General features: G+C 42.8%; 1 protein-coding gene across 2 annotated transcripts; it reads left to right on the forward strand.

Moving 5' to 3' along the window:
• The first annotated feature begins 334 nt into the window (after positions 1 to 334).
• On the forward strand, positions 335 to 20,211 carry IRS4 (insulin receptor substrate 4). 2 transcript variants are annotated; one of them, XR_008439366.1, is made up of 3 exons: positions 335 to 3,929; positions 4,521 to 4,689; positions 20,125 to 20,163. XR_008439366.1 is itself a non-coding variant. In XM_053990197.1 (2 exons), the coding sequence occupies exons 1-2, from the start codon at positions 452 to 454 to the stop codon at positions 20,127 to 20,129; spliced, it is 3,483 nt and encodes a 1,160-aa protein (XP_053846172.1). In that variant the 5' UTR covers positions 362 to 451; the 3' UTR covers positions 20,130 to 20,211. The 2 variants fall into 2 exon arrangements, 1 of the variants encoding a protein (XP_053846172.1); XM_053990197.1 differs by lacking the exon at positions 4,521 to 4,689 and having other exon boundaries at positions 362 to 3,929; positions 20,125 to 20,211.
• The last annotated feature ends 3,407 nt before the right edge of the window (positions 20,212 to 23,618 follow it).

Raw genomic sequence — 23,618 nt, forward strand, 5'->3', positions numbered from 1 at the left:
GGCCGCCGCCTCCCATTGGCCCGCCGCGTTGTCCATCCTCTTTAGCCCCGCCTCCCCGGACAGGGCGCAGCGACGCCCGCCCCTCCTCCCTGCTGCGCCCTCTGATTGGCTCTCTGGCGAAGGACTGCCGTTTCCTATTGGCTCTGCCGCTGCCACTCTGGCGCGCGGCCCGGTCGGCTCGCCGCTGCCCCCTCGCTCCGCGCGCCGGGCGCCCCGCCCGCCGCGGCCCCGCCCTCCACGGAGTCACGTGATGTTTTCGCCGCGGTGCCGCCGCCGCCGCCGCCCGTGAGTGCGAGTGGCCGGAGCGACCGGGGGAAGCGCGGACCGGGTTGGGGGCACAGGAGGCACCGCCCGCTTCCCATGCACGGGGCGCTTCTCCGGTGAGCGCGGATTCCCGCTGCCCGCCCTGTGCCCCGTCCCCGGCGGCACCGGACCCTGCGTGGCCCCTAAGATGGCGAGCGGGATGAATGGCTCGGGCGGCGGCGGCGGCGGCGGCGGCAGCGAGGAGGAGCCGGGCGCCCGGCACACGGGAGGCGGAGCCGCGCCCCAGCAGGAGCCCGGCGTGCTCGGCGCGGCGGCGGGCGAGGGGGAGCCGGCGGCGGGCGAGGGCGGGCGCTGCCCGTCCCCTCAGCCGCACCACCTGCTGCTGCTGCTGCGGCGCTCGCCCAGCGCCTCGCTGTGCACGGCGCCCGAGGCCGCCCCCGCGCCGGGCCGGGCCGTTCCCTCGGCGGGCCGCGGCGGGCAGCCCCCCCCGGCGGGCCGCGGCGCCGGCGAGGACGTGAGGAAATGCGGGTACCTGCGGAAGCAGAAGCACGGGCACAAGCGTTACTTCGTCCTCCGGGCCGAGAGCCACCTGGCCCCCGCCCGGCTGGAGTACTATGACAGCGAGAAGAAGTTCAAGAGCAGCCTGCGGGCGGCGGGGGCTGGCGGGGCGGCCGCGCTGTGCTGCCCGCCGCCCAAGAGGGTCATCCCCTTGTACCAGTGCTTCACCGTGAGCCGCCGGGCCGACGCTAAGCACAAGCACATCATCGCCCTGTACACCAAGGACGAGTACTTCGCCATGCTGGCCGAGAACGATGCCGAGCAGGAGGCCTGGTACCAGGCCATCAGCGAGCTCATGAATCAGAGCAAGAGGGGCTTCCTGGAGCAGGAGGACCATGCCGATCAGCAGGTGGACGAAGATGATGAGCACTATGGGGCCGCCCTGAGGCCTGGCACCGTGTTCAAGGAGGTGTGGCAGGTCAACGTGAAGCCCAAAGGCTTGGGACAAACGAAAAACCTCACTGGAGTGTACAGGTTGTGCCTCTCCAGCAAGGCCATCCACCTTGTCAAGCTGAACTCGGAGGTGCCCTCTGTTCACTTGCAGCTTATGAACATTCGCCGCTGTGGACACTCAGAGAACTTCTTCTTCATTGAAGTGGGCAGATCTGCCTCTATTGGTCCTGGAGAGCTCTGGATGCAAGTGGATGATTCGGTTGTTGCCCAGAATATGCACGAGACTTTTCTGGATACCATGAAAGCTCTAAAGGCCTTTGCAGAGTTCAGGCCCCGAAGCAAGAGCCAGTCTTCTGGTGGTGGCAGCGGTACCAATCCCATATCCTTCATCACCACCAGAAGGCACTTGGGCAACCTACCCCCCAGCCAGACAGGCTTGCAGAGAAGATCTAGAACTGAGAGCGTTGCTGGAGGCACTCCTCCTACCACCAAAAGCAACAACTCCTATCGCTTCAGAACATCCAGTGAAGGAGAAGGAACCATGACTAGACCTTTTAGGTCAGTGACTGGGAGTCTGATCCACCTGAATACTGCAAGGATGAATTTGGGCCGGCAAGAAGGGAGTGGAAGGTACGTGAGAGCTGCTTTCAGCTCATCTTATCACACGAGGTCTGCTTCGCTGCCTGTTTCTCATTTTCCCTCCACCACAAGTCCCATCAGTGTTTCTTCCAGCAGTGGCCATGGTTCTGCTTCGGACATGCTGACCAGGCCTTCTAGCTCATCTGTTTGTGGTTCCCCAAGTGATGGGGGATTCATCTCTTCTGATGAGTATGGCTCCAGCCCTGGAGATTTCAGGTACTTTAGGGTGAGGAGTAATACACCAGATTCCCTGGGAAACACACCACCTATCAGAGAGGAGAACTGTCTGAGTGAGTACATGTCCATGAATAAGCAACAGGGAGATGATGGCTCAAGAGATGATTATATGGAAGCTGAAAAATGCTTCAGGAAAAGAGCTTACTCTCTAACAAAGCCAACTTCTGTGGCAGTGCAGCAGAAGACAACACAAACTACAGCTTTGTTGGATGAAGATTCTGCAGGAAATCATGGACGATTACTTTACTCTGAAACACCAAAATTGAAAGATAACCATGAATTGGAGTACAGTGACACTAACCTTGATTCCATGTGTAACCAAAGCAGGAGTAAAGCCAGGGATGATGGGTACATGCCAATGATGCCAGGAGTTGCATCTTCTCTATCCAGCACCAGCGATTATTTGCCAATGACTCCTAAAAGCATGTCTGTTCCAAAACAGATTAACAATTCATGGTCACCATCTCAAGTTGACTCCCGAGGCTATATGATGATGTTTCCAAAGGGCAGCTCTTCACCTGTACGGAGTCCTTTAACTGGATTTGCTTCTAAAGGAAGTAATGAGAAGATCGTAAACAACGAGTATATGGATATGTCACCTGGCAATTCAGTTCCAAAACACCCCAGTGATTCAAATTATATTCATACCACTTCTCTTTCCAAAGGTTTTAGTTCATATTTTTCTTTGCCCCGAAGCTTTAAGGCGTTATCAGGACAAAATGGTGACCACAGTGAATATGTTCCAATGTCTTCACCTGGAAAACTCTTTTATGGTGCACCAGAAAATGTAAAGGGAGTCAGCAGTGAGACTCTGGCTAATGGCATCTCTAAATTGCCGACGTTGAAAGGTTCGGATGAAGGACTTGTGCAGAACAGGGCTACCAGGCCCACACGACTGCCCCTAGGTACAAGAGGGAGTAATACCATCCCCAGAATGTATGATCGTACAGTTCCACCTGAGCCAGCGAGTCCTGGTGAATACATAAATATTGATTTTAATGAAAAGGCGAGTAACACACCATATTCCTTATCTGCAGAAGGATCTCCATCATCTCTAGGCTCAAGTAGTGACCACAGACAGTCACCACTCTCTGATTACATGAGTGTTGACTTGGATGTGCAGTCACCAAAAGCAGCGAAGGAACTGTCGAACTCTCTAACAGATATTTCAATTTATACAAGTTCCAGTATTCCTAGAAACCAACGAAACCCTGACTATGCCAGGCTTTCATTTGGTGCTGCATGTGTTAGCACGGCAAGTAACAGGACTGATGACTATACTGAGATGACATTCAACATGGCAGCAACACCACCAAGGCCATTTGCCACTGAATCTGACAGTGCTGTAAAGATGGATAGTCCTTCTTCCATCGTTAATAGACTCTGCATTGTTGATCGATATGCAGGTAGCAGTAACTTCTCTGTCCCTAGCTCTGACCCTCCTATAGGACCGAAAGTGATTCGAGCTGACCCTCAAGGCAGGAGGAGACACAGTTCTGAAACGTTCTCTTCTGCTGGGACTGTGACGACCTCATCCTCTTTCTTTACTGACAGTAGCAAAAGACACAGCTCTGCCTCATTCGACAACGTTTGGTTAAAACCCGATGAAAACATTTCTGATGGTCAGGAAAACAAAATGTCCAGGGATACCTCAACTGGATTTCAGAATGGCTTAAACTACATTGCTCTGAATTTACGTGATGACCCTCTAAGCTGTGAGGCGAGTACTACAGCGCCAGCTTGCCATCTCCAAAATGGTACTTCAGGTTTGGACAGTGGAGCTTATGTAAGCATAGATTTCAGCAGATCAGATGGGCTGAAGTGTAACGCGAGAAAAGGTTTGTAACTTTAAAAGCACTTCCCTTTCATGCTTGCTTAACCATAGGAATTAGATTGTCTGCTTAGTGCTGTCTTCAGAGTGGGGTAAATGCTTTTTATAATCTCCTGTGTTATTCTAGTACAACCAGTTTTGTTGTAGTGCAGCAAACTGAACCACTGAACAGCAGTGAAAGGGGATGTGGTCCTTGGCCTAAAGGATTTATGTGCCTCTTCTAGGCAGTCAGAGGTGTTATCAAACTGTTGTCTGCCTTTTTTTTTTTTTTTTAATTAATTTTGCTAGCATAAGCATTAGTGGTATTTCATGTTGTGAATTCTTGTCCTGAGGTTATGGTAGCTCTTTGCTTCTGTTTTGCTATTTTTCCTTTCTGATGACTCTTCATTTTTTTTTCCTGAACTGAAATTTTTGTTATTTAAAAGCTCAAAATGGCTAAATTTGGTTTAGACCTCAAAATCTGAGGCTTAAATATATTTTGTGTTTCTTCTTAATGTAGTTGAAATACATCTTATAGCGTTTTTTAATGTGCAAATCTGCTCAGATTTATATAGCTGAATCTTATGTAAACAGAACTCAGTTTTTTTTTCCCTTGAAGGTTTGGTGGCTGCTTTTGAGCTTTGGTCTCTACAGCATCTTTATGTCCTCTGGAGAAGCCTGAGGACTTGGCTGACCAGTGTGGAGGGGGGCTCAGGCAGCTTCACATTCACCACCTAGGGCTCAGCTGAGCTGCAGCCTTTCCCTGGGATCTGCCTTTTGTGTAGCAGGTGAGGAATACCTGCGGTTGAGGAGGAGCAGGCTCTGAGCAGCGTCTTCCAGGTCTGAAACTTGGTGGGGGAGGCTGCTGCCTTTCAGGTTGTCAGTGGTCTGACCCAGCGGAAAGGTAGTGCAGTTTGAAGTGTGCATAAAAATAAAGGTGTTGCAGGTGGGGAGAAAGAGTATGGGAAAGGGGAGGGACACTCCTGTTCATTTGATAAACTCTCATGGTGGGAGCAAAGCCAGTAATTAGTGGTGTCAGTGCATGTCCCCCGGCTGAGCCGTGGTGTGTGTGAGTGCTGTGCTGGAACTCTGGAAGAATAATCATTGCTTTGGTGCCAGTGACCCACTGAAGTCCTTACAGTAATTCACTCCCCTTGTAGAAAACCATTTTTGTTGGAAATTATGTTTTCCTCTCTTTGCAAATGTACGTATAGGCAGTAATTGTTGGATACTAAGAGGAAATATTTAATCGTGGTTGGACATTGATACTTGTTTACTCTGTCTACAGATAAAGCAGTAAGGGGGCAGGCTGCTGCTGACTTTCATCTTTTTAATTACAGTCTTGAACACTGGAAGGATTTTTTTTTTCCTAGTTTTGCTTTAAAACTAAGTTTCTAAAGGTAGAAGGTATTGCATGACCTTAAAATTGTACAGCTTTTACTAGTGGAAAATATAAGCCTGACTCAGCTCGCATGCCATTCAGAGTCTGGCAGCACTGCTTGGGGCTGCTCAGAAATGTGTGGTTTGCCTTAGTGGTTTTTTTTCCTCTGCTTTGTTTTGTTGGTTGGAATCAAATTTAGAAGACGTTGAAAGTTGCCAGTCCAAGAAGTGCTTGCTTCCAAAGTTAGTCTTTCAGCACTTCAAAGATTTGTCTGCTAAGTCTGCAGTTGGAGGCACACTGATTACTGCAGCTGATTTGTGTTTGTTTTTTCATGTTTTTTTAAGCACCTCCAAAACCAGCAGAATTTTTAACTTGATCTTATTCCCCTTATATGACTAAAATCTGTGTTATAAAGTAATTTTTTTTTTTACATAATTAGGATGAAAAAAACCCAAAGATGTTTTCTTTTCAGTTATATTGTAAATATTACATTGAAAAATATTTTACAAGAGATACTGTATTTAGAAATTGTATTTATTATAAGCATTTTGCTTATTGTTGCTGCAGCAAAGTATTTACAGCCCCGTGCTTGGGGTTTTTTCCTTCTCTATTACAAGTTGCAGAGGAGTGAGAGTCATAACAGCTGCTGGCTTTTGTTGGGAATGGAAGTTTTCTGGAAATGAAATGCATTAAAAGGAGGCAAAAACAGCTCTGTGCAAAAAACGTGGGCTTTGCCAGGAAATCAAGCATCTTTATAATCCTAATAAGAAACATAAAATTACACAAGGCCTAACAGTTTTTTATGAAGGCAGTGTAAAATATTTCTGGTATATAGTAGGAGGGTGGGTGGGGTGTGGACACTTATCACTTGCAGGGGCTCATGAAGGGGTGAACAGATTTTGGGATAGTCCAGGCTGAAAGCAGCTTGCCAGACTTTAATATAGTGCTGTAAATTGGTGATGTATATTTGTTTCTCAGCAATGCCATAAAATTCTTCATTTAAAGGATAGCTGTTTACTTTCACATATGAAATCATGTCTCTGAGCTATAGCAAGCACAATTTCAGAAGTCTGTATTCTTTAAACAGCTTATTGGTTTCTATGGTAATAAAGCTTTTATTTTAATATTTTAAAAGTTTTCTGTAATCCAGAAAAACATTTTCACATTCCAATAAGTAGTGAAAATAAAGTTTCAGTCTTAAACCTCTTGTCTCTTGAGGAGGTGTAGTGTGCCTTTAGGTAATTTATATTTTTAATACTTTTGGAGACTTAGCAGAACTACATGCTGTCTTTCTTACTGCATCTCACTTTTTCAGTCTCTCTGCCTGAAAAAGTGCTCTGTGGCTAAATCCATTTTTAAGGAAAATATTTAGCAGATGTATTTACCCTTAACTTCCTAGAAAGGAGCTATCCCATCTGTATTAAATTCTGTCAGGTAGAGAACTTCATCTCTTCTCCCTGAACCACAGTTTTATTGGAAGGAAAACACTTCCCAGCTTTGGATTGTTTGCTTTTTGTTTTTGTTTGCTTAAATGGCATATTGTGTTCCATGACTCAGCTGTGTTCTCCAAACTGCCGAGGGTGGTGGAGTGATTTCCAATGCATCACTGCTCCCTCATTGTAATTCCCAAACTACTTCTGGTTCAGGTTCACTGATGTGAATCAAACTTTTTGTTTTCCCCTTCACCATTCATTACATGTACGGAGGAAGGGGAGAGCACAAACGTGGAATGGTAACTAGGCCTGACTTGTTATTAAACTTTTTTGGGGGGGTTTTAGGCAAAGCTGAGCTCAGATACTATGTTGATAATGATAATAAGAACATAAGATACTGATTTTCAGCGCTTGCAGTTTAAGGAGGTCATTTGCAAAACAATTTCATCATGAAATTGTTACACAATATTGAAGCAAGTGGTTTGCAGTTTTGATTACATGAATCTGAGTCATGACATTTTGTGCTAGGAGTACAGAACACTAAAGCTACTTCAAACAGGGCTTAGCTAATGTATACCTTGTTATTGGACTTTGTAGAAACTAAGCAGGATAATGAGAATGGGCAGCAATAAAATGCATAATGAGTCCTGTATAATGCAAGTTTCTTCAGTCGTAATTAGAAATATTATAGCTGCAAAGATACCCTGGACTCAAAAAACAGCTGTTTAGTGTAAATGTAATGTTCAGCTTAATAGCAACTTGGCTATTTGACAGCCACTCTTCAGTCTTATGTGCTACTCTGTGATACATATCTGATATTCTTGCACTATGCTATTATTTAAGATGTTCTCTGAAGTGCAGGATTATAATATAATTGTTCCTCACCTTTTTAATCTCTCCTGTGCCAGACTGAGTGAGAGTGCTGTGTACACTTTGGGAAGCTGAGAGGAAGGAAAGCAACAACAGCTGTAAAGCAAAACTTATGTTTCAAATTGTCCAAATCCTTTCTGGTAACTTGCATATTTCAAATGCAAAATCTTGAAGAATATAAGGAACAATATACACTTCAAGAAATTCAGAAGCTGAAATTTTTACCTATTACTAATATAGTAAATTACAGTTTATGGGATATGAAGCAAATAACCACTCCTTTTGGGTTTCTAAGTAGTGGTTTTAAAGTTTGTCTCAAACTGAGGCTCTTCTGTATTGGCAGAATACTTAAGGCAGGGGCCCATTTAAAAATAATTTGAAGAACTCTACTGCAGCACATCCAAGTGCTGCTGTGTATCCTACATCTTTGAAGTAGTGCTGGGATAATAATTCTTAAAAAACCCAAACAACGCAAACCATTTTAATCTTGCTGTAACAGATGCCACTTTAATAATATTGGGTAACTTGCAGCTATGCTTAAAAATACCCTGGTAATTTCTTCTTGGGGTGAGTTAATTATGACATATTTGACCAAGAATCAGTTCAGTTTTACTTGTACTTTGGTGAGAAAGTCTGAGGCAAGAATGTTCCCCTGCCATTGAAAGAGAATGCTTGCTTGGAGTCAGTGTTGAAATACTTCTGGAAATCAGCTTTCCAGACTTCAAATCCATAGTTGCAGCTGATGGTGACATTTGTCTTTTTGGAAGTCTAAAACCTTTTGCTTGTAGCTGTCTAGGAGGTGAAAGCATTGGCTGCAGGATGCAGGGAGGTCTGGAGTAATCCGGCATGGGTTCAGAGTGCTTTTTGTGGATGTTTTTGGGTTTGTTTTTTATTTTAAAGTCTTTAGTTGAAATCTTTTTAAAATGCATTATTACTCTTCTACTCTTCCCTCTACAAGTTCACATTTTCCCGTCCTCCCTTGATGTCTGAGGGCCCCTTGGCTCCCCTGTGGCTGGGGCAGCAGGTTGGAGTTGCAGAGGGTGGGCAGTGCCTGTTTGGTCTTTCCAGAGGCTGTATTCCAGCATGTGATTACTGGGCTGGTTTGTCACTAGGTATTTCTTTGGGGTTTTTGTATGTCCAGTGGTATGTTAGCAGTAGGTAGAGTTTGGGTTTGCTTTTCTCTGCGTATGGTCTTTTTTTTTATGAAAGGATCTTTAATACATTTTCGTCATTTTGATTGCTCGGGGGAGGATTTATACCTTGAGGTTTTGGGTGGTACTAAAAAGAGTTTACAGTACTGTGTTGTACCTTGGTGTGTGTGCGCTCTGTTTGTGGATCTGTGGTGCTCCCAAAACCACGCTGAATTCTGTTGATTGCCCTAACAAGTTTGTTTTTCTGAGCTGAAGAAGGAAGCAAACTCCAGAGTTCTATTTTAGGTACTGTTGTGATCAAATGTGGCATTCTTCAGCTCAAAGGAAAATGGAGTGATAAAACTGGAAGGCAGGTGTGAGAGAGTCAAACTCTCTGGAGTTGTACTATTACTGCTGTTTTCCCTTAAAAATGGCCTATTGTCTTATGACACAGCCTTAAATGGTGTGTAATGACTTGGCTGGAGAACTGTTTGATGGACCACCCTGAAAATTTGCTGTTTAACTTTTTTCAGTTCAGGTTCTAAATATTCTCAACAATCCTGTGAGCAGGTTGTACTGTTGTCTTGCAGGTTTAGGCAGTGACAAGGGAAAAATGGAGAAGTGTGTTCCAGTTTTAATCAAGCCCTGCAACTCTGTGAAGGTCACTCAGGCTTAGGGATGGGTTATGATTTACTTGAGAGGCAGAGCTGTGATCAGGAAGGGATTTCTGACATACTTGAGGGCAGTGGGAAGACAAAGGTGAATGAGCCTGACTCATCAAAAGCATTTCAGAGGTGTTGCTGAGTATCTTATCTAAATGATCTTGAACATATATAAGTGTTTGGATTTGTGGAGATTTTGCTTCAGGTGTAGCATTACCCCAGGAGCAACAGTGTTAATAGACTTAGCAAGAATTTTCTGCCCTCTTCAAGTCATGAGCTGTATCTTAAGAGCCAGAGGTTGCTTATTTCCAGACATTATTTTTCTGTTAATTTAGATCTATGGTTGGATGCAAACCATTGAGACTGCACCTGTATGTAGCATGTATTTTGTGTGCCTGTGACTTGTGAGTTAAGTATGAGTTCTAATCTTTTTTATTCTTCCAGGAAGAGAGGGTTTTTGAAAGAAGTGGCTTATACTGAAATTACTATAGTTAAGGTTTGGCTGTAATTCCAAGGTAAAGATACAACATAATGTGACTCAAGAAAATTGAAAACTTTAATAAATTATTACTAAAGGTAAATAGGGGTTGTATTCACTGCATAGCATATGCATGTTATGAACTTCTATAAATACCAAACTGAATTATTATTATTTAGGACATAAATAGATAAGAATAGTACTTCCTTTTTGCTAGGGTATGAAAGGCTGATAAATATACTGCCTATTTAGAGGAAGGTTTCCTTTTTAGTAGAACAGAATTTTGCAGAAGGACTGAGAATATGAAAATGCTTTTATTTTCCTCTGAAAATTGTAGGAAGTAATATCAAAAGGGCTGCAAAAAACCTATTAAAATTGGTTTCTGAATTTATAGAGGCACTGTTGAGGGATACTCTCCTTCCACAGGGAATAGTGTGATTCTGTTCCTATATTCATGCTGACCCAGTTTGCTTTATTGTTTAGGTTCTTGCTGACCAGATGAATTAGCCATGTAACTTTTTTTCCTGCTGGATAGCCTGAACCTGAATTATTTTTTGGGAACTAGTGCTTCTTGTTACCCAGATCTCTTAGGCTGGCAGGAGTTTGGGAAGTTCTTAGTGACAGTGAAGCAGATGTTGTATCATTGATAAGTATGTATTGATTGCATACTAGCCCAAACAGAGCTTTTCTTGTGAGCCGTGGGATACATCATTTGTATGAAACCCCCGTTTAAGCTATTGACAGGCACTTTCTGTTTCCTGTATGGAATTCTTTTGAATCTTAAGTTAATGTTAGAACAATTTGTAAGCCCTTTCCTTTTCCAGTAGTACATTTGTTCCGTAACAACATTTGGTTTTTGTTTGAAATTTTGTGTGAAATGCTTTGGGAGGCTTTTTTTGTCTATATTTCACTGTGTGATGTTTTTTTGGGGTGGGTGGGATTTGTATTTAAGTGTTTGTAGAATGAGATGTTTTTAAATTGCAGATTGTGGTGAACAGGAAATCAGTTAGAAATGAGCTGAAAAAATGAACAGATTTGATCTTGAGGTCATTCAGACATTATTACAACAGTCTGTTAATGAAAGCATGTAGCCCCAGACAGGATCTCTCCAGACAGGATCTCTATTTGTTGTGGAACCTGAACAGGTAGACAGGATGGAGGTCCCTGTATGGTGCCACAAATGTAAATGTGTTGGTCCCTCTCCTGAGGAGCTTACAATTTAGAGATGAAACTAAAGAGGTGGATGAAACCTAATGTGCTGGGGTGGAGAGAAAGATAGAGATCAAGGCTGCTGCCATCGGCAGAGTCCAGATAAGAGCCTGGAAGAGATAAAAGGCTGCTGAGAGTGGTTGTAGAAAAGGAGGCTGGTGTAGGCACTTGGAAGGCTATGCACATGGCAGGGAGCAAGGGAAGGTAGTGTTGTAATGGTTTAAATGATTTGAAAAGGATGAGGTGAATGTCAGAACACTGGCCAGGATGTTAATCTTGGTAAGAGGAATGTGGGTCAACATGTATCTCTGAGTTAGCATGTCCCAGTGTTTATGTCTCCCTTTTAGATGTGGAATGTGATTTTTTTTTTCTGTTTTTATTTCTTTTTCCTTTCTGTAAGTTAATTTTTCCTGCAGACATGCAGCTGGTAGATTTGGTGTGAGCAGTGATGCAGGAATGCATACCAAAACACAGGATCACCCTGTGCAGCATCCCTTAGGAGTTAATGTTGTGTGGACTGGGGCCTCTGTTTTGGTGAGGTTTTGCTCCAGAAGCAGCCAAGCTGGCGGAACTGCCTTGGCATTACTACTGGCTCGTTCTTGGGGTTTTTTAAGGTGACATCTCTGAGTTTCAGGCAGTCTTCTAGCATTGGAGAGAAGGCACAGTGGGGCTTGGAAGACAGTCACGTTTAGGATGTGTAACCAATGGCCCAGATCATTTGGAGCCCATCTCTAGGTGGGGAGGTCTGTGTGGGACCTGCTCATTGCTGCTGCAGTGCTGTCAGCTGCAGGAATGATGCCTGTGGAGGCTGGAGTGCAGCACAGTCATTTTCACAGGAGAAAGTGACGTTGTGTCTGTGTCTGTAGATCAGGTTGAACAGACGCTGCAGTGGTTTTGGGTAAATCTGGAAGTGGTGGCAGCGTTGAGGCTTGATTCATTGTTGAGGGTATGAGTGATTGAAATATTAATGTTGACATGTTCCACAAGGTAGACACTAAACAAGAGTTGGGCACTGTTGATTAAACATTGTCCCTGTTTAAAGTCAGTTTAACTCTGTCCTTGTGAGCTCCCAAACTGCTCCTAGAAGCTGAAAGTGCAATCCTTGGCTCTTGGGTATGTCCTGAGGTTTGAGATGATGTTGCTTCACACATGAAGTCCAATCTGAACCTTTCTTTTCCTCTCCTGCGTGAGCCAGGGTTTGGGGTGTCCTAATATTAATGGAGAATCAATAATGTGATAATTAGGAAATGTAAAAAATTGATGCATGCCACTGCTATGTGTGATAGCAGAGAGTGACTGATAGCAAAGATATATTTATTTTCTATGCAGGCACACTTGAGCCTGCACAGGTGTGTAACTGTGTAGGTGTTTGGCTGTGTAGTAACTTTCTGCCTTTGACAGTCATTTATAGCACTAGAGGTGAAATAAAGAGGTAGTGCTGAATGCTTGCAGGTGTTGAGGTCTAAAGTGGTTGAGAAGAGGAAAGGGATGAATTACAACAGGTGAAACTTCATGTAGAAAGGAAGTTTTGGGAAAGGTGGTTTGAAAGGTGGGGAGCTGTTTCATTAGTCATGAGTGACCCTGCCCTTTCTCTTGGTTGTGTTCCTAAGAATAGTTTGGCTCACTCAAGCCCCAGACCTGTGCCTGCAAGCAGACACTACCCAGCAGAGGAAGAGCAGGGCAGGTGTGTATAATACCTCCCACAAACATACACCCAAACCTCTGTTTCTATTTTTTTTTTCAGCTTGGGGGATTTCTTGAGCCTGATGTAGTTTGTCTGTTTTGTAATTCAAGTCTGTTTTAGAATTCTTTAATCCAAGTACTTTTCCAATCTCTCTCTGATCCTGTGTAAACTCCTTGTATCCACAGCAGCCTGCAATCCATCAGGACATGCTGCATGCAGACCTCTGTGCATTTTGGACCCTGCTCTGTACCAGCTTAGTTTGGCAGCCCCTTGTTTGTGGAGTGGAAGAGATAACAAATCTTATCTTTTTTCTCCAGGCCACTTAGGGTTGTGTAGATGCTGTGCCCTCCTCTGCCATACACTTGTCCAGTGTGTTGTACCACTCGTAGTGTGGACCTGTGGTATAATCTGGGCTTTGAAAATTTCCTGTTATGTTCCAATACTTCTCTGCAGGCTGAAGGGTTCTTGTTACCAGTCTGTTCCTCACTGGGAAGCTGTGTCACACATTGCAGGAGTTTTCTCTGCCCTCCTGAAACTTCCCAAGTATTCCAAGTCCTTTCTGGATGCAGGAAGCAGGGCTGTATGTACAGAGGTGTTTGCTGTGGCTATTTTCTTTCCTATTTGTTTCCAAACAGTTCATAATGCCCACTTTGCAGCAAGAGCAGAGACAGGAAATATTCCTCCCTATTGGCACTGAGGGGTCCTGACCTTTGTCATGGGAGCAGAGGGAATTGCAGCAGGTGGTATTCTCAGAAGCCAACAAACAACTTTGTTTTTTTTTTTTGGCTAAAATTTACCCATATTTTCTGTGGTTCAGGTCAGGTGCAATAGGTGCAATAACCCACACACTTGCTGTGAGAATGCTTTTTCAAAAGCAAAATCTTTTTTTTTTTATTCTTCTACAACATGAAAATCTGAAGTTTTGAACTATATATTTTGAGGTGCAGAAGAGTTAATTTTTAGTGTTGTTGTGTTATATTGTAATAGAAATTTAGTTTAAAACCTCCAAACAAACAAACTCAAAAAAACCTCCAACAACTTCTTGTCAAGCTGTCCAGTGCAATTTGAGTTGCTATTAGATCTCTGCCAAAACTGCAGGCAAGTTTACTGATTCTAGGAATAGTATCAGCAGAAGAGATGACATTAGGGAGTGCGTGTACGGCCTTCCTAGAAACAACCCTGCTGTTTATTCGAACAGGAAAAAAAGCCACTGTTGCAAGAGATAAGGCATTTCTGCTAAGTGAGAAGAAATTATCTAAAAGCATGGGAGAGGTTTTTAGCTTGTGAAATTGCTGAGCACTAATAGTAGCAAAACCATATTTTGAATGAACAATTCTGGGATATTGTTACCAGTTGCTGTGTTTAAATAGTTTATCCAGTGAAAAGTGGGTCATGCAACAGGGTTTTTTTTTTTTTTTTTTTACCAAATTTTTTTTTTTTTTTTGCTTGTGGAAAGTCACTAAAATTATAGGTTCAACATATATTAGTTAGCTGATTTTGAGCATCCTTAGTCTGTTGTTGGCTGAAGAAAGTAGATGGGGTATGTGCTTGGTGGTCAGCAGGTATTTGAACACCTTGCCAGATCAGGATGTCTCTGTGTCAGGGCCTCGTTTGGGTCACCTAGGCACCGTAACTCCACATGTGGGGGATGCAGCAAGTGGGTCAGGTTTTGATTTGTATTTGTAGACTTGGTGTCTGCCAGGTGCAAATTAAGAAATTCAGCTTTTCTCAAGTAATGCTGCTTGCCTCTAGCAAGGTCTAAAGTTATGCCATTAAAATAAGAATTCCAAGAAATAGGACAATGGCATGGGATAGTGACTGTGTATTTGGTAAAACTTGGAGCAAAAGAAAAATTTTCACTAATTTGTGAAGAATGTATTTGGGCAAATGAGCCCTCCCTGGCCTGCCTGCCATGGGGAGGGCTCCATGTGGAACTCACTGCTGTGCTCCTGCCCTGGCCTGGCTGCTGAACAAAATGCTTTTGGATGCCACATTGTGTCCTGAGGTTGTGCTGGGTTTAGTGCTTTCCTGAACAACAGGAATATTGTGTGGCCACATGCACAAAAAGTCTAGGGCTGCTCTGCTGCTTTTGATCTGCGTAAATCAGATTAATTCTGATTTCCCCCTAACCTGAAGTTCAGGAAACGGAGAACTTCAGCAGTGTTCTCCAGAAAGCATTAAACTGTCTTAGTCTTTGACAAGGAGATTTTAATAATTTAATTATCTTAAACTAATACCTTCTATAAGCAAAGCTTTTATCCTTTTAGGAATCAGTTGCAGAATTATGTCAGTAAAAGCCTTTCCTGTAAAAACAGGTATTATTTAGGATGGATTTCTTTGAGAGAATTAGGGTATGTCTGCTGTGTTCTTAGAGCCTCTCAGTATGTTTCAAAGTGTCCTGACTTGTATGGCCTTGATAATTCAGATGCAGGAAATGAAGTGTAAATTTGGTATATTCTCATCTCATACATTTTCAAGTGGAACACACTGGGTTTGCATCTAATGAAGTACAGCTGATTTATGTCTCTGCCCCTAATTCTTATAAAACTGTGATTTTTGTATAGAAAACTTGCAGAGTGCTTTCTCAGTGTGTTCCTTAATTTTAAATAAAATGTCTTTTAGCAGTGCAGCCATCCTATTTCAAATATTTGCCCCTTAGTTTCTCTTCTGCCTTGTGATAATTTTCCTCTGATTATTCCTCAGCAAAATTCAGGCAGCTGCATGTAGTTCTATAATCTGATCCCATCTTAAACTGATGAATTGAAATGGAATTGTGTAATGAAGAGAAGGCTGCTTCAATTTTCCAAACTTTGCTTATATGTTTCGTGAGATGAACTTCGAAAATGTTTGGATGCTGTCTAGACTCGTTTTCTATATTAAACATTGATAAGAAGCTAAATTTGTATTGTTGTCAATAGTCTGAAGCAGTAGAATAAAGGCTGAAGATTTTGTGCAAAATCTGTTAATAGAGCTGAAGTTCGGATAGAAAAGCCCAGTGTAGGGTGCAATGCAATGAAAACTACTTAGAGTGGTATATTTCTGGGCTGCCTTGAGAGGTTTTTTTGCTGCTTGTTGTCATGATCAGTAATCAGATTAATTTTTTTTTTTTTCTTTTAGACTGTATAGATTTTCTTAGAAGAGCTTGTGACAGTCCAGGAACAGCTGTGTGTTTACACTGCAAGTGGAAGTTCTGTCTGATCTGGCCACCAAGCTTTACCTGGTGGCATTTTTGTTTGAGAACTTCAGGGGACTGCTGGGTTACTCTGTGAGAATTGTACCTCTTGTCTCTGCTAGTTCACATCTCATAATTTGTTTACCTTACAGAAGAGTTTCTTCATCCCTTTTTCTGACAGCTTCCTTTATTGTTTAGTCAGTGCTGAGTTAAATCCATTCATATGGGATCTGGCATGAAGTGTTAATCTGGTTTTTGTTGTTGATCAGCAATTCTCATATCGGTACTATTAACATAGGAAATTGATGTCTGAGGAATCTTACATTATGAGACTGAAATAAGATTATTCAGCTTCACATAAGCACTGCTGTTTTCTTCAAGCACTGCTTGGCCTCATTAGGTTTCCTTCACCGACTGGTTAGTGAAAAAATGGAAGCAGTTCAGATGTGGGAGGGGAACTGTCAAGAAGCTTAATGTGCAAGTCCTTTTGCAACCTCTCATGTCTCTTCAAAAGGATCCTTCTGGTAGGGGCCACAGAGGTGGCAATCCAGGTGTCAGCAGCCCAACACACACTAGCCTTGTTCTCACATTAAACCCATTTTACACCTCTTCTGATGAACAGCTTCTCTTGATAAACCTCCCTGGTGCCCAGGTGACCCCGAGGTGCTGCTTGCCCCTGTGGGCAGTGGGAGCAGTGACCTGTGAGACTCAGTGAGGGGGTGCTGTGACCCAGCCCAGCTCCAGGGGTGTGGGGGTTTGGGAATCGTGCCAGGGCTCGTGACTGTGACTGCACAGCTGCCTTGGGCTGGCCTGCAGACCTCACTCACCCCTGGCTGCAGACTCCACTGGTGGTGACGGGGGATTTCTGTGATGCCTGCAGGTTTGTGGGCCCTTGGGAATAGTGGTGACTGCAGGGCATTGCAGGAGGGATCTTGCAAGACTTTGGTCTCCTCTTAGATTTCAGATGAAATATTTTTCTTTTATGTGGTCAAATTTCACAAGTTGCTCTTAGCCTTTTCTGTGTGAGAAAAGATATATATGTGATAGATATGATACATGTGTCCATATATACACATATATATGTGTGTGTGTGTGTATATATCTGCTTGATACTTTTACACCAAAAAAGTGCTGATGACTCAGGACACCAGCCAGCTGTACTGCTCCAACTGCAGTATTGCAGTTTCCAGCTTTAATAAGCGGATTAGAGAAGTGGTGACAACCAATAGCTCCATGTATGAAAGACTCAAGGCTTTATGAGACTGACATCAGCTTGTAGGTAATATTTATGTGAAACTCACATTTTTTTACAGTTCACATAATTCTGTTTTACCTTAAAAATGGAGAAGAAACATGTTGAAGTGTAGTTTATAATCATGGAGGCAGGAAATTAATGAGCTTGTGTTTAGGATATGCAGAGTTTTGGGAAGGGGAGGTGCTGCAGGGAGGTCCCAGGCTTTCTTCTGGTTTCTGATAAATTAATCTGTGCTGTTGGGGTTCTGCCCAGAGTTACCTGATGCTCTTGCTTTAGAATTGGTTGCCATGCTGCTGTCTGAGTGCATCAGGCTGCTTCAGAGAATTAAACTTAGGACTTAAGCAGGCTTGGGGTTTTTTGCTCTTAAGCCCTTCCCCTTCCCATCCAAATACCTTAAATGTAATTTGACATTAGTTTATGAAAATTTTCAAAACACTTTAGGTGTAAATACTGAGTTCTGCCATATGGGATTGTCTGATTCAAGCAACTGGGCCTTTGCTCTTCAAAATGTTTTGAGGATGTGCTTGGAGAGATTAGAATAACTTGTCAAACAGCTTTCAGGTGTGTCTTGTGTGTAAGGCGTGGAGGAAAAATGTCCTGACAAAAGCAGAGACAGTTTTTGAAGTTCCTTTTATGTGAGCTTACAGGTCCACAGCAAGGAAAGGGTGGGGGGTTGCTGGTAAAGTTAATTTTTATTGAGTATAAGTTTAATATAGAAGCTTTAACTGTTTTAATGTTTGACTTGCATGCATCACTGAGGTGTGATTCATTGCAAGCTGTGGTGCATATTTTCATTCTTTGGTCTTACAACAAAACAATATTTTTCTAAAGAGGAAAATTATTTCAGAAATAATAGCTTCAGTTGGCTTTTGTGAAAACAAAGCCATTGCTGACCACATCACGCTCTGTGTGTACCAAGCGATAGCTTTTTGTAGTGATCTTATGATGTCTGTGAAATAACACAAATAGAGATTCTCAAGTTGTGGGTGTATTTTGGCTGTTTCTTCCTTTAATTGAGGAAAACTAAGTTGCTGTATTTTTGAAATCACTGAAATATTTGAAAAATGAAACACAGCAACCTGGACCTTGGTGAGGCTGCGTAGGATTAAAAGGGAGTTTCTCCTGAAGTGGAAGGACCCCTGCATACTTCCCACAGTGCTGCCAGCCCTGCATTGCCTTTGCCTCTGTCTCTGGAGCCATGGGCAGCCTTTGCTGAGTGCTAGGATGGGGCAGGGCTGCTCAACTGAGCTTTGGTCTTTTTTCTATTTTTTTAGCTTTCTTATTTCTTTCGGAGGGAGAGTACTTTTAGCTGAGCAGAAGTCAGAAGTTCTTTAGCACAGGGTGGAGTTGGTGTGTGCATACCTGATGATTGGTTTGTAAGTAAACATACAGGTTTGCATTGTTACACATAATGCTTGTTCTTTACATGGTCATCTTTTCTTTAGCATATCCCTGGAGTAGAGGCAAGGAAGAACTATGAGATCTTCAGCAGTGAGATGTAACTGATGTCCTTGTGACCCACCAGAAGAGCATGGGCAGGATTAAGCTTTGAAACCCCTTCCTCTGTTCCAGAGGCCTGTGCTGCCATTGCTGTGCTGTGTAATGAAGTGTTCCCATATTGCAGCTCGGGCAGCTCCCAGAACAGCGAGAGAGCTGGCACTGTGTGGCTTTGAGGGAAAAAGTAGCTGAGATTTCTCTATCTGTTGTTTTCTTAAGCATAAACCTCTTGCACTCGTTGTTTCTCAATGAGAGCAACCGACTGTTTCCTTCTTCGCTGTACTGCAAGGAAACATCCTGCAGGTACGTGCCTCCAACCTTGCAGAGAAGGTGGGCACAGACACCTGCCTGGCAGAGGACAGTGCCCTCAGTCTTGGCTGAGAGGACAAAAAAGGTGGAAGAGGACAGTCTGTCTCAGCTGGGAGAGTGTGATTCACTGGGTGGGTTTGCAGTAGCCCTCCAGACTGAAAATTAGTGTTCATGTTGGCCCCTCTTGGGAGAAGAAGGGGTTTTGTAGAGGGCTGGAAAGTTACTTTTTATATTTTTCTCATTTGTGTTCATGCATCTGCAGAAAGCATTTGCATGCCCTTTATCACTTTGTCTTCCATGTCAGGAAACTCCTGAGTTGCTCTCACCTTGGCATGTGCATGGTTAATTGCAGGGCTGATACTGTGCTTTGAGGGCAGACTCCCTCCTCTTTTCATTTGTGCCTCGTCACCCATTTGTACCTTCCTGCAATACAAGAGTATATTTTTTGCCCCTCATTTTAGCAAGGCTTGGATTTCTGCCTTTTCCAGTCAGTTTGAAGCCCCTGAAGAAGGGAGCTGGCTGTAGCTGTGTGCTTTTGTACTTGCGTGTTGCCTTGCAGTGAGACTTCCTTCAAAAAGGGACGAGTGTGCTGTGAGGTGTTTCTAATTATAACTAAATAAAGCTTTTTCCTGAAAAGCTGAGGACGGGGCACGCATCTGTCGTGACTTGCTGCTCCTTGCTTGGAGCTGGCAGGGCAGGAGTGCTGGTGTTGCAGCTGTGCCCTGCTGTGATGGAGCGCTGGCCGCAGGGTCCGGCACACCTGGTGAGCAGCGCCGCTGGGCGCTCTGCACTGCGCAGCCTCGGCAGGGGACTGGGGACAGTGCATGGGACCTCTGAGCCTTGGGCTGTCCCCAGCATGGGCTGGCAGCATGGGCTGGCTGCTGCCCCAGATCCTGTCCCATGTACACGTGTCACTCTGGCTGCAGTGGCTCTTCAGTGCTTGCTTCAGACTCCATCGTTCTTCCTTCCCTCAGGATCTCTGAAGGGTTGGCATCGGGGGGTGTCCCCTCCCTCTGCAGTCAGCAGCTCTCACTCCTGCAGTGGATAAGCTCCATGTGTTCTCCTCCCTAGAAAACATTTTTTTTTCCAGTATAACTTGCATCTGAAATGTCACTGACTTTTTTTTTCCCCCCTCCTTTCTAGACTGATTGCATTGCCATGGAAACCATTGTTGGAAGAGAAGACTTTTCTGCTGGTAACTCCAGAAACTGTGTGGTGCTTTTGGAAGCAAAGCTCAGCTCCAGCCGGCTACTTTCATTTCCACCAGCACGGACATAGACACACATCCTTTTAATTATTTTTATTCATAGACATCAGCTCTCTACAATTGAATTAATTTGAATTGACGTTTTTTCATAGCTGTGCTTTGGTGATGGAATTTGGTCTTTCATGTCATATCTATTTGGGAGGCAGTGTGAATGCTAATAGGAGATCCCTGTATGTCCCTTTCTTCTTCCTGCCTCTCTTGTTATTTTTTTAAAAAACTTTATATTCTGAGAAGTCAAAGCTGGTTTCTGATTGTCTGTTTAACATGGGTTTTACTTCTCTGGTACATTAACAAGTGGTTAGCTTAAAACATGTATTGCTTAGAAATACTTTGGCAGTTCAGGATTTTTCCAGGTGACTGGGCAGAAGGAGGGAGAGAGAGGTGCACATTAGCTTGAGGGGTGAACCAGTGGGACTGGACAGCTCTGAGGAAAAGAGACCTCTTCTGCCTTTTTTTTCTTTTTTTTTTTTTTTAAGGTTTTGCTTTTATGGTACAAGAGGTATTTCTTGAGCATAGGCTAGAGGCTTTTAAGTCAAGTGTCTGTCAGAGCTTAAACAGAAATTTTTTTTTGCTCAGAATTTTGGTATGTACAAAGTAGGATTAATGGGCTGGTTGTCTTGTAGATTGTTTTTGTTCTTGTTTATAAATATGAATTGTGTAAAATGAGGTTTTTGTTCATGAATTCGAATGGAGAACTGCGGAGTCGTATCCAATGTTTGTGACTTCTGCATTAGACTTGTCAGCTGTAGCTTTTTAAAGGGAAACCACCCTAATTGATCTTACTTTCAGCCAAAGTCCCACTTTTAATTTGGGACTATTTTTGTTCTTTCTTTCTGGTATAATGGGGAAGTAAAGTAAAATGTTGGCTCATCGATTGTCTTTATCCCACTGACAGAAACGTGAACAATGACTATTTGACATTTTTAAAATAAGCCCTGATTTTTCTACAATTTAAGTGCTTCACTCTTGTACTGAATTTTTTTTTGGTTGAAATGAGTTTAGCTTTTTAACACTGCTATGAACTTCAAAGAGCATGACACTAGTCATTGGTACATGCAATGGATTATAAAAAGCACTGATGATTGCTAAAGGGTTTCAAAGTGGTACACAAATCCTCATGCTGTACTGCACCACACAGCTGGGAATCCTCCAAATGTATATTGTACAACGGATGTGCCAGGCTGCCTCACCTCCGACAGACAACCTTTACATTGCTGGTACACTTTGTGTAACAAATCAGACACTGTCAGCTTGGATTGTTCCGTGATGTGTACCCAGATCTATTTCTGAGTAGTAATGAAATGTACACGTCACTAAAATAATGTGATTGTTTTAGGATTTTTTTAGGAAACATGGTACCAATCAGTTTACACAGTGTCTAGTGACAGGAAAAACTGTTGCTACAGGGTTTAAAAGCACAGACCTGTTTTTGATTCTGGAAGAGAAGTTTCAGTTGGTACAATTACTTGCTGCTAAACATACAGGAATTAAAAACACAACCACTCTTACAGACCATGATACTGTCTTGCCATATAGCTGTTGGTTGGTCTCATAAATGAATAATGCAATACATAGACAGCTTTTTATAAAGCTTTACATCTTTTCTAAGAAATCAAAATTTGGTGAAGATAGTTCTAAACATTTAATGTGAAAGGAAAAGGTTGTTTTGAAGAAATTTGTTACATACTTATTTCATATTAGAATCCCTGAGGCTGCCATTGTACAATATACAGCACTGATTTAATACATGCTGAATAAATAAGTAAATGGGTAACCTCAAGTATAGTGGTACAAATACTAATAGGTACGGCATAATAAATATGCAATCTTTTTGAATCTCTTAGTTTACAGCAACTAATTTATTCAGTATTGTGCTGGAAGAACATTTTCTGATGATGTAAAACATATCACTATATATACTACCTTCCAGCTACCCGTTTATGCTGCTGTATAGTATGAAAATACCAATGATAGAACAATGTTTGTCCTGTAAATTTAATTTGATATTGGACAGTTATTGTCTGTACAAACTAAAATATATATGGTTGAAACTGTTCATTATATTTGCTATTTCTGCTCCACAGATCTGTTTAAAAGTTGGGCTGATTGATCTGGCTTTGTCTTCCATTGTAAATATTGTTCTGTTGTTTTCTTTGTAAAACACATCGCGTTTGCGGTTTTGGGAGACTGGCTTGAAGCTCTGTATAGTGTTTATATTTATCTTGACTTGGCTTTCCATAGAGCTACTTGCAGTAAATACGTGTTCATGTAGCTCCGTGTCTGGGTTTTATTTTTAAACAAACTTTTGGGTTTTTCCGTCACACCTCCTGCTGCAGCTGCTTCTCCTGAAAGTGGTTTGTCACCCTGTATCCCTGAAGATCTGGAGAAGTTTAGCAGTATTTTCAGGGTAGTGATTCCCCATCTCTCCAGTTTTCTTTGCCTTTCCACTTAGTTTAGAAGGTAAGATACAGAAAAATGCCCAAAAGTTTTCTTTGCCATGGGTTCATAGTGCCTGTAAACAATTATGTTTTGGAGTGAAAACAACAACAATAAAATATATATGTATATATATACAGTGCCCAAAACATCTTCTGCTTTAAATGTAGAAGGCATGAACAAAAAATTGACACAAACTTCATCCATGACTAGATAGGGAAGATTCATGATCAAAAAGTACTAGTGCTGAAAGAAATTTTTAGCAGTGCGTTATCAAATAGGGGCCTGACTTGAGGGCAGGAGGAACAGGTGTGTTTTGGTGTTGTATCTTCTCCAGTGACATTTTGGTTTTAAAGAGACAGTAAATAGGTCTCAGTATTTGAAACCCAAACACAAATAGATCATCTCATTTCAAGTAATGCACCCACCTGTAAAAACAACTGAAGTCAGAAAACACCAACAAAAGGTAGTGCCTTTTCAGATTCCTTAGTGACTTGAAGGGTATGGCAAATAATTTTCTATAGAAAGAGCCTTTTATCCATAGATGGGCACATACAGGATCTCCATAAATGTGGGTGATTACTGTGAAATATGTTGAAATAGGAAGAAACTTTTCTTTAAAATTACCCAAATTAATTCTTACCCTGCTACCCAGAATAGTACATTGAAACAACTCTCTGGAAAGGTCAACTTTGCTGTAAGAATAGGGTTTTCCTCAAATAAACCAGCCCTTTTCTTAGGGTCCATTTGCATAGTGTGGAGCCTGTAATGGGAGGGAAAAGAGAATGGGGCTGCTCAACCATGGCAGAAAGATCCCTACCAGCAATGCAAACAAACAGTGACAATTGTCCAAACTCTGTCCAGGCTCTTGTGACAGTGTAACAGTAAGTGCTGCAAACTACCTTTGACTGGATTTGAAGTGGGCCAACTGCTG

The sequence above is a fragment of the Vidua macroura genome, chromosome 14 (genome assembly GCF_024509145.1).
Source record: "Vidua macroura isolate BioBank_ID:100142 chromosome 14, ASM2450914v1, whole genome shotgun sequence".
In the NCBI taxonomy this organism is placed as follows: Eukaryota; Metazoa; Chordata; class Aves; order Passeriformes; family Viduidae; genus Vidua; species Vidua macroura.

Coding starts and splice junctions, on each gene's coding strand:
- IRS4 (XM_053990197.1), top strand. CDS start 452: ATGGCGAGCGGGATGAATGGCTCGGGCGGCGGCGGCGGCGGCGGCGGC.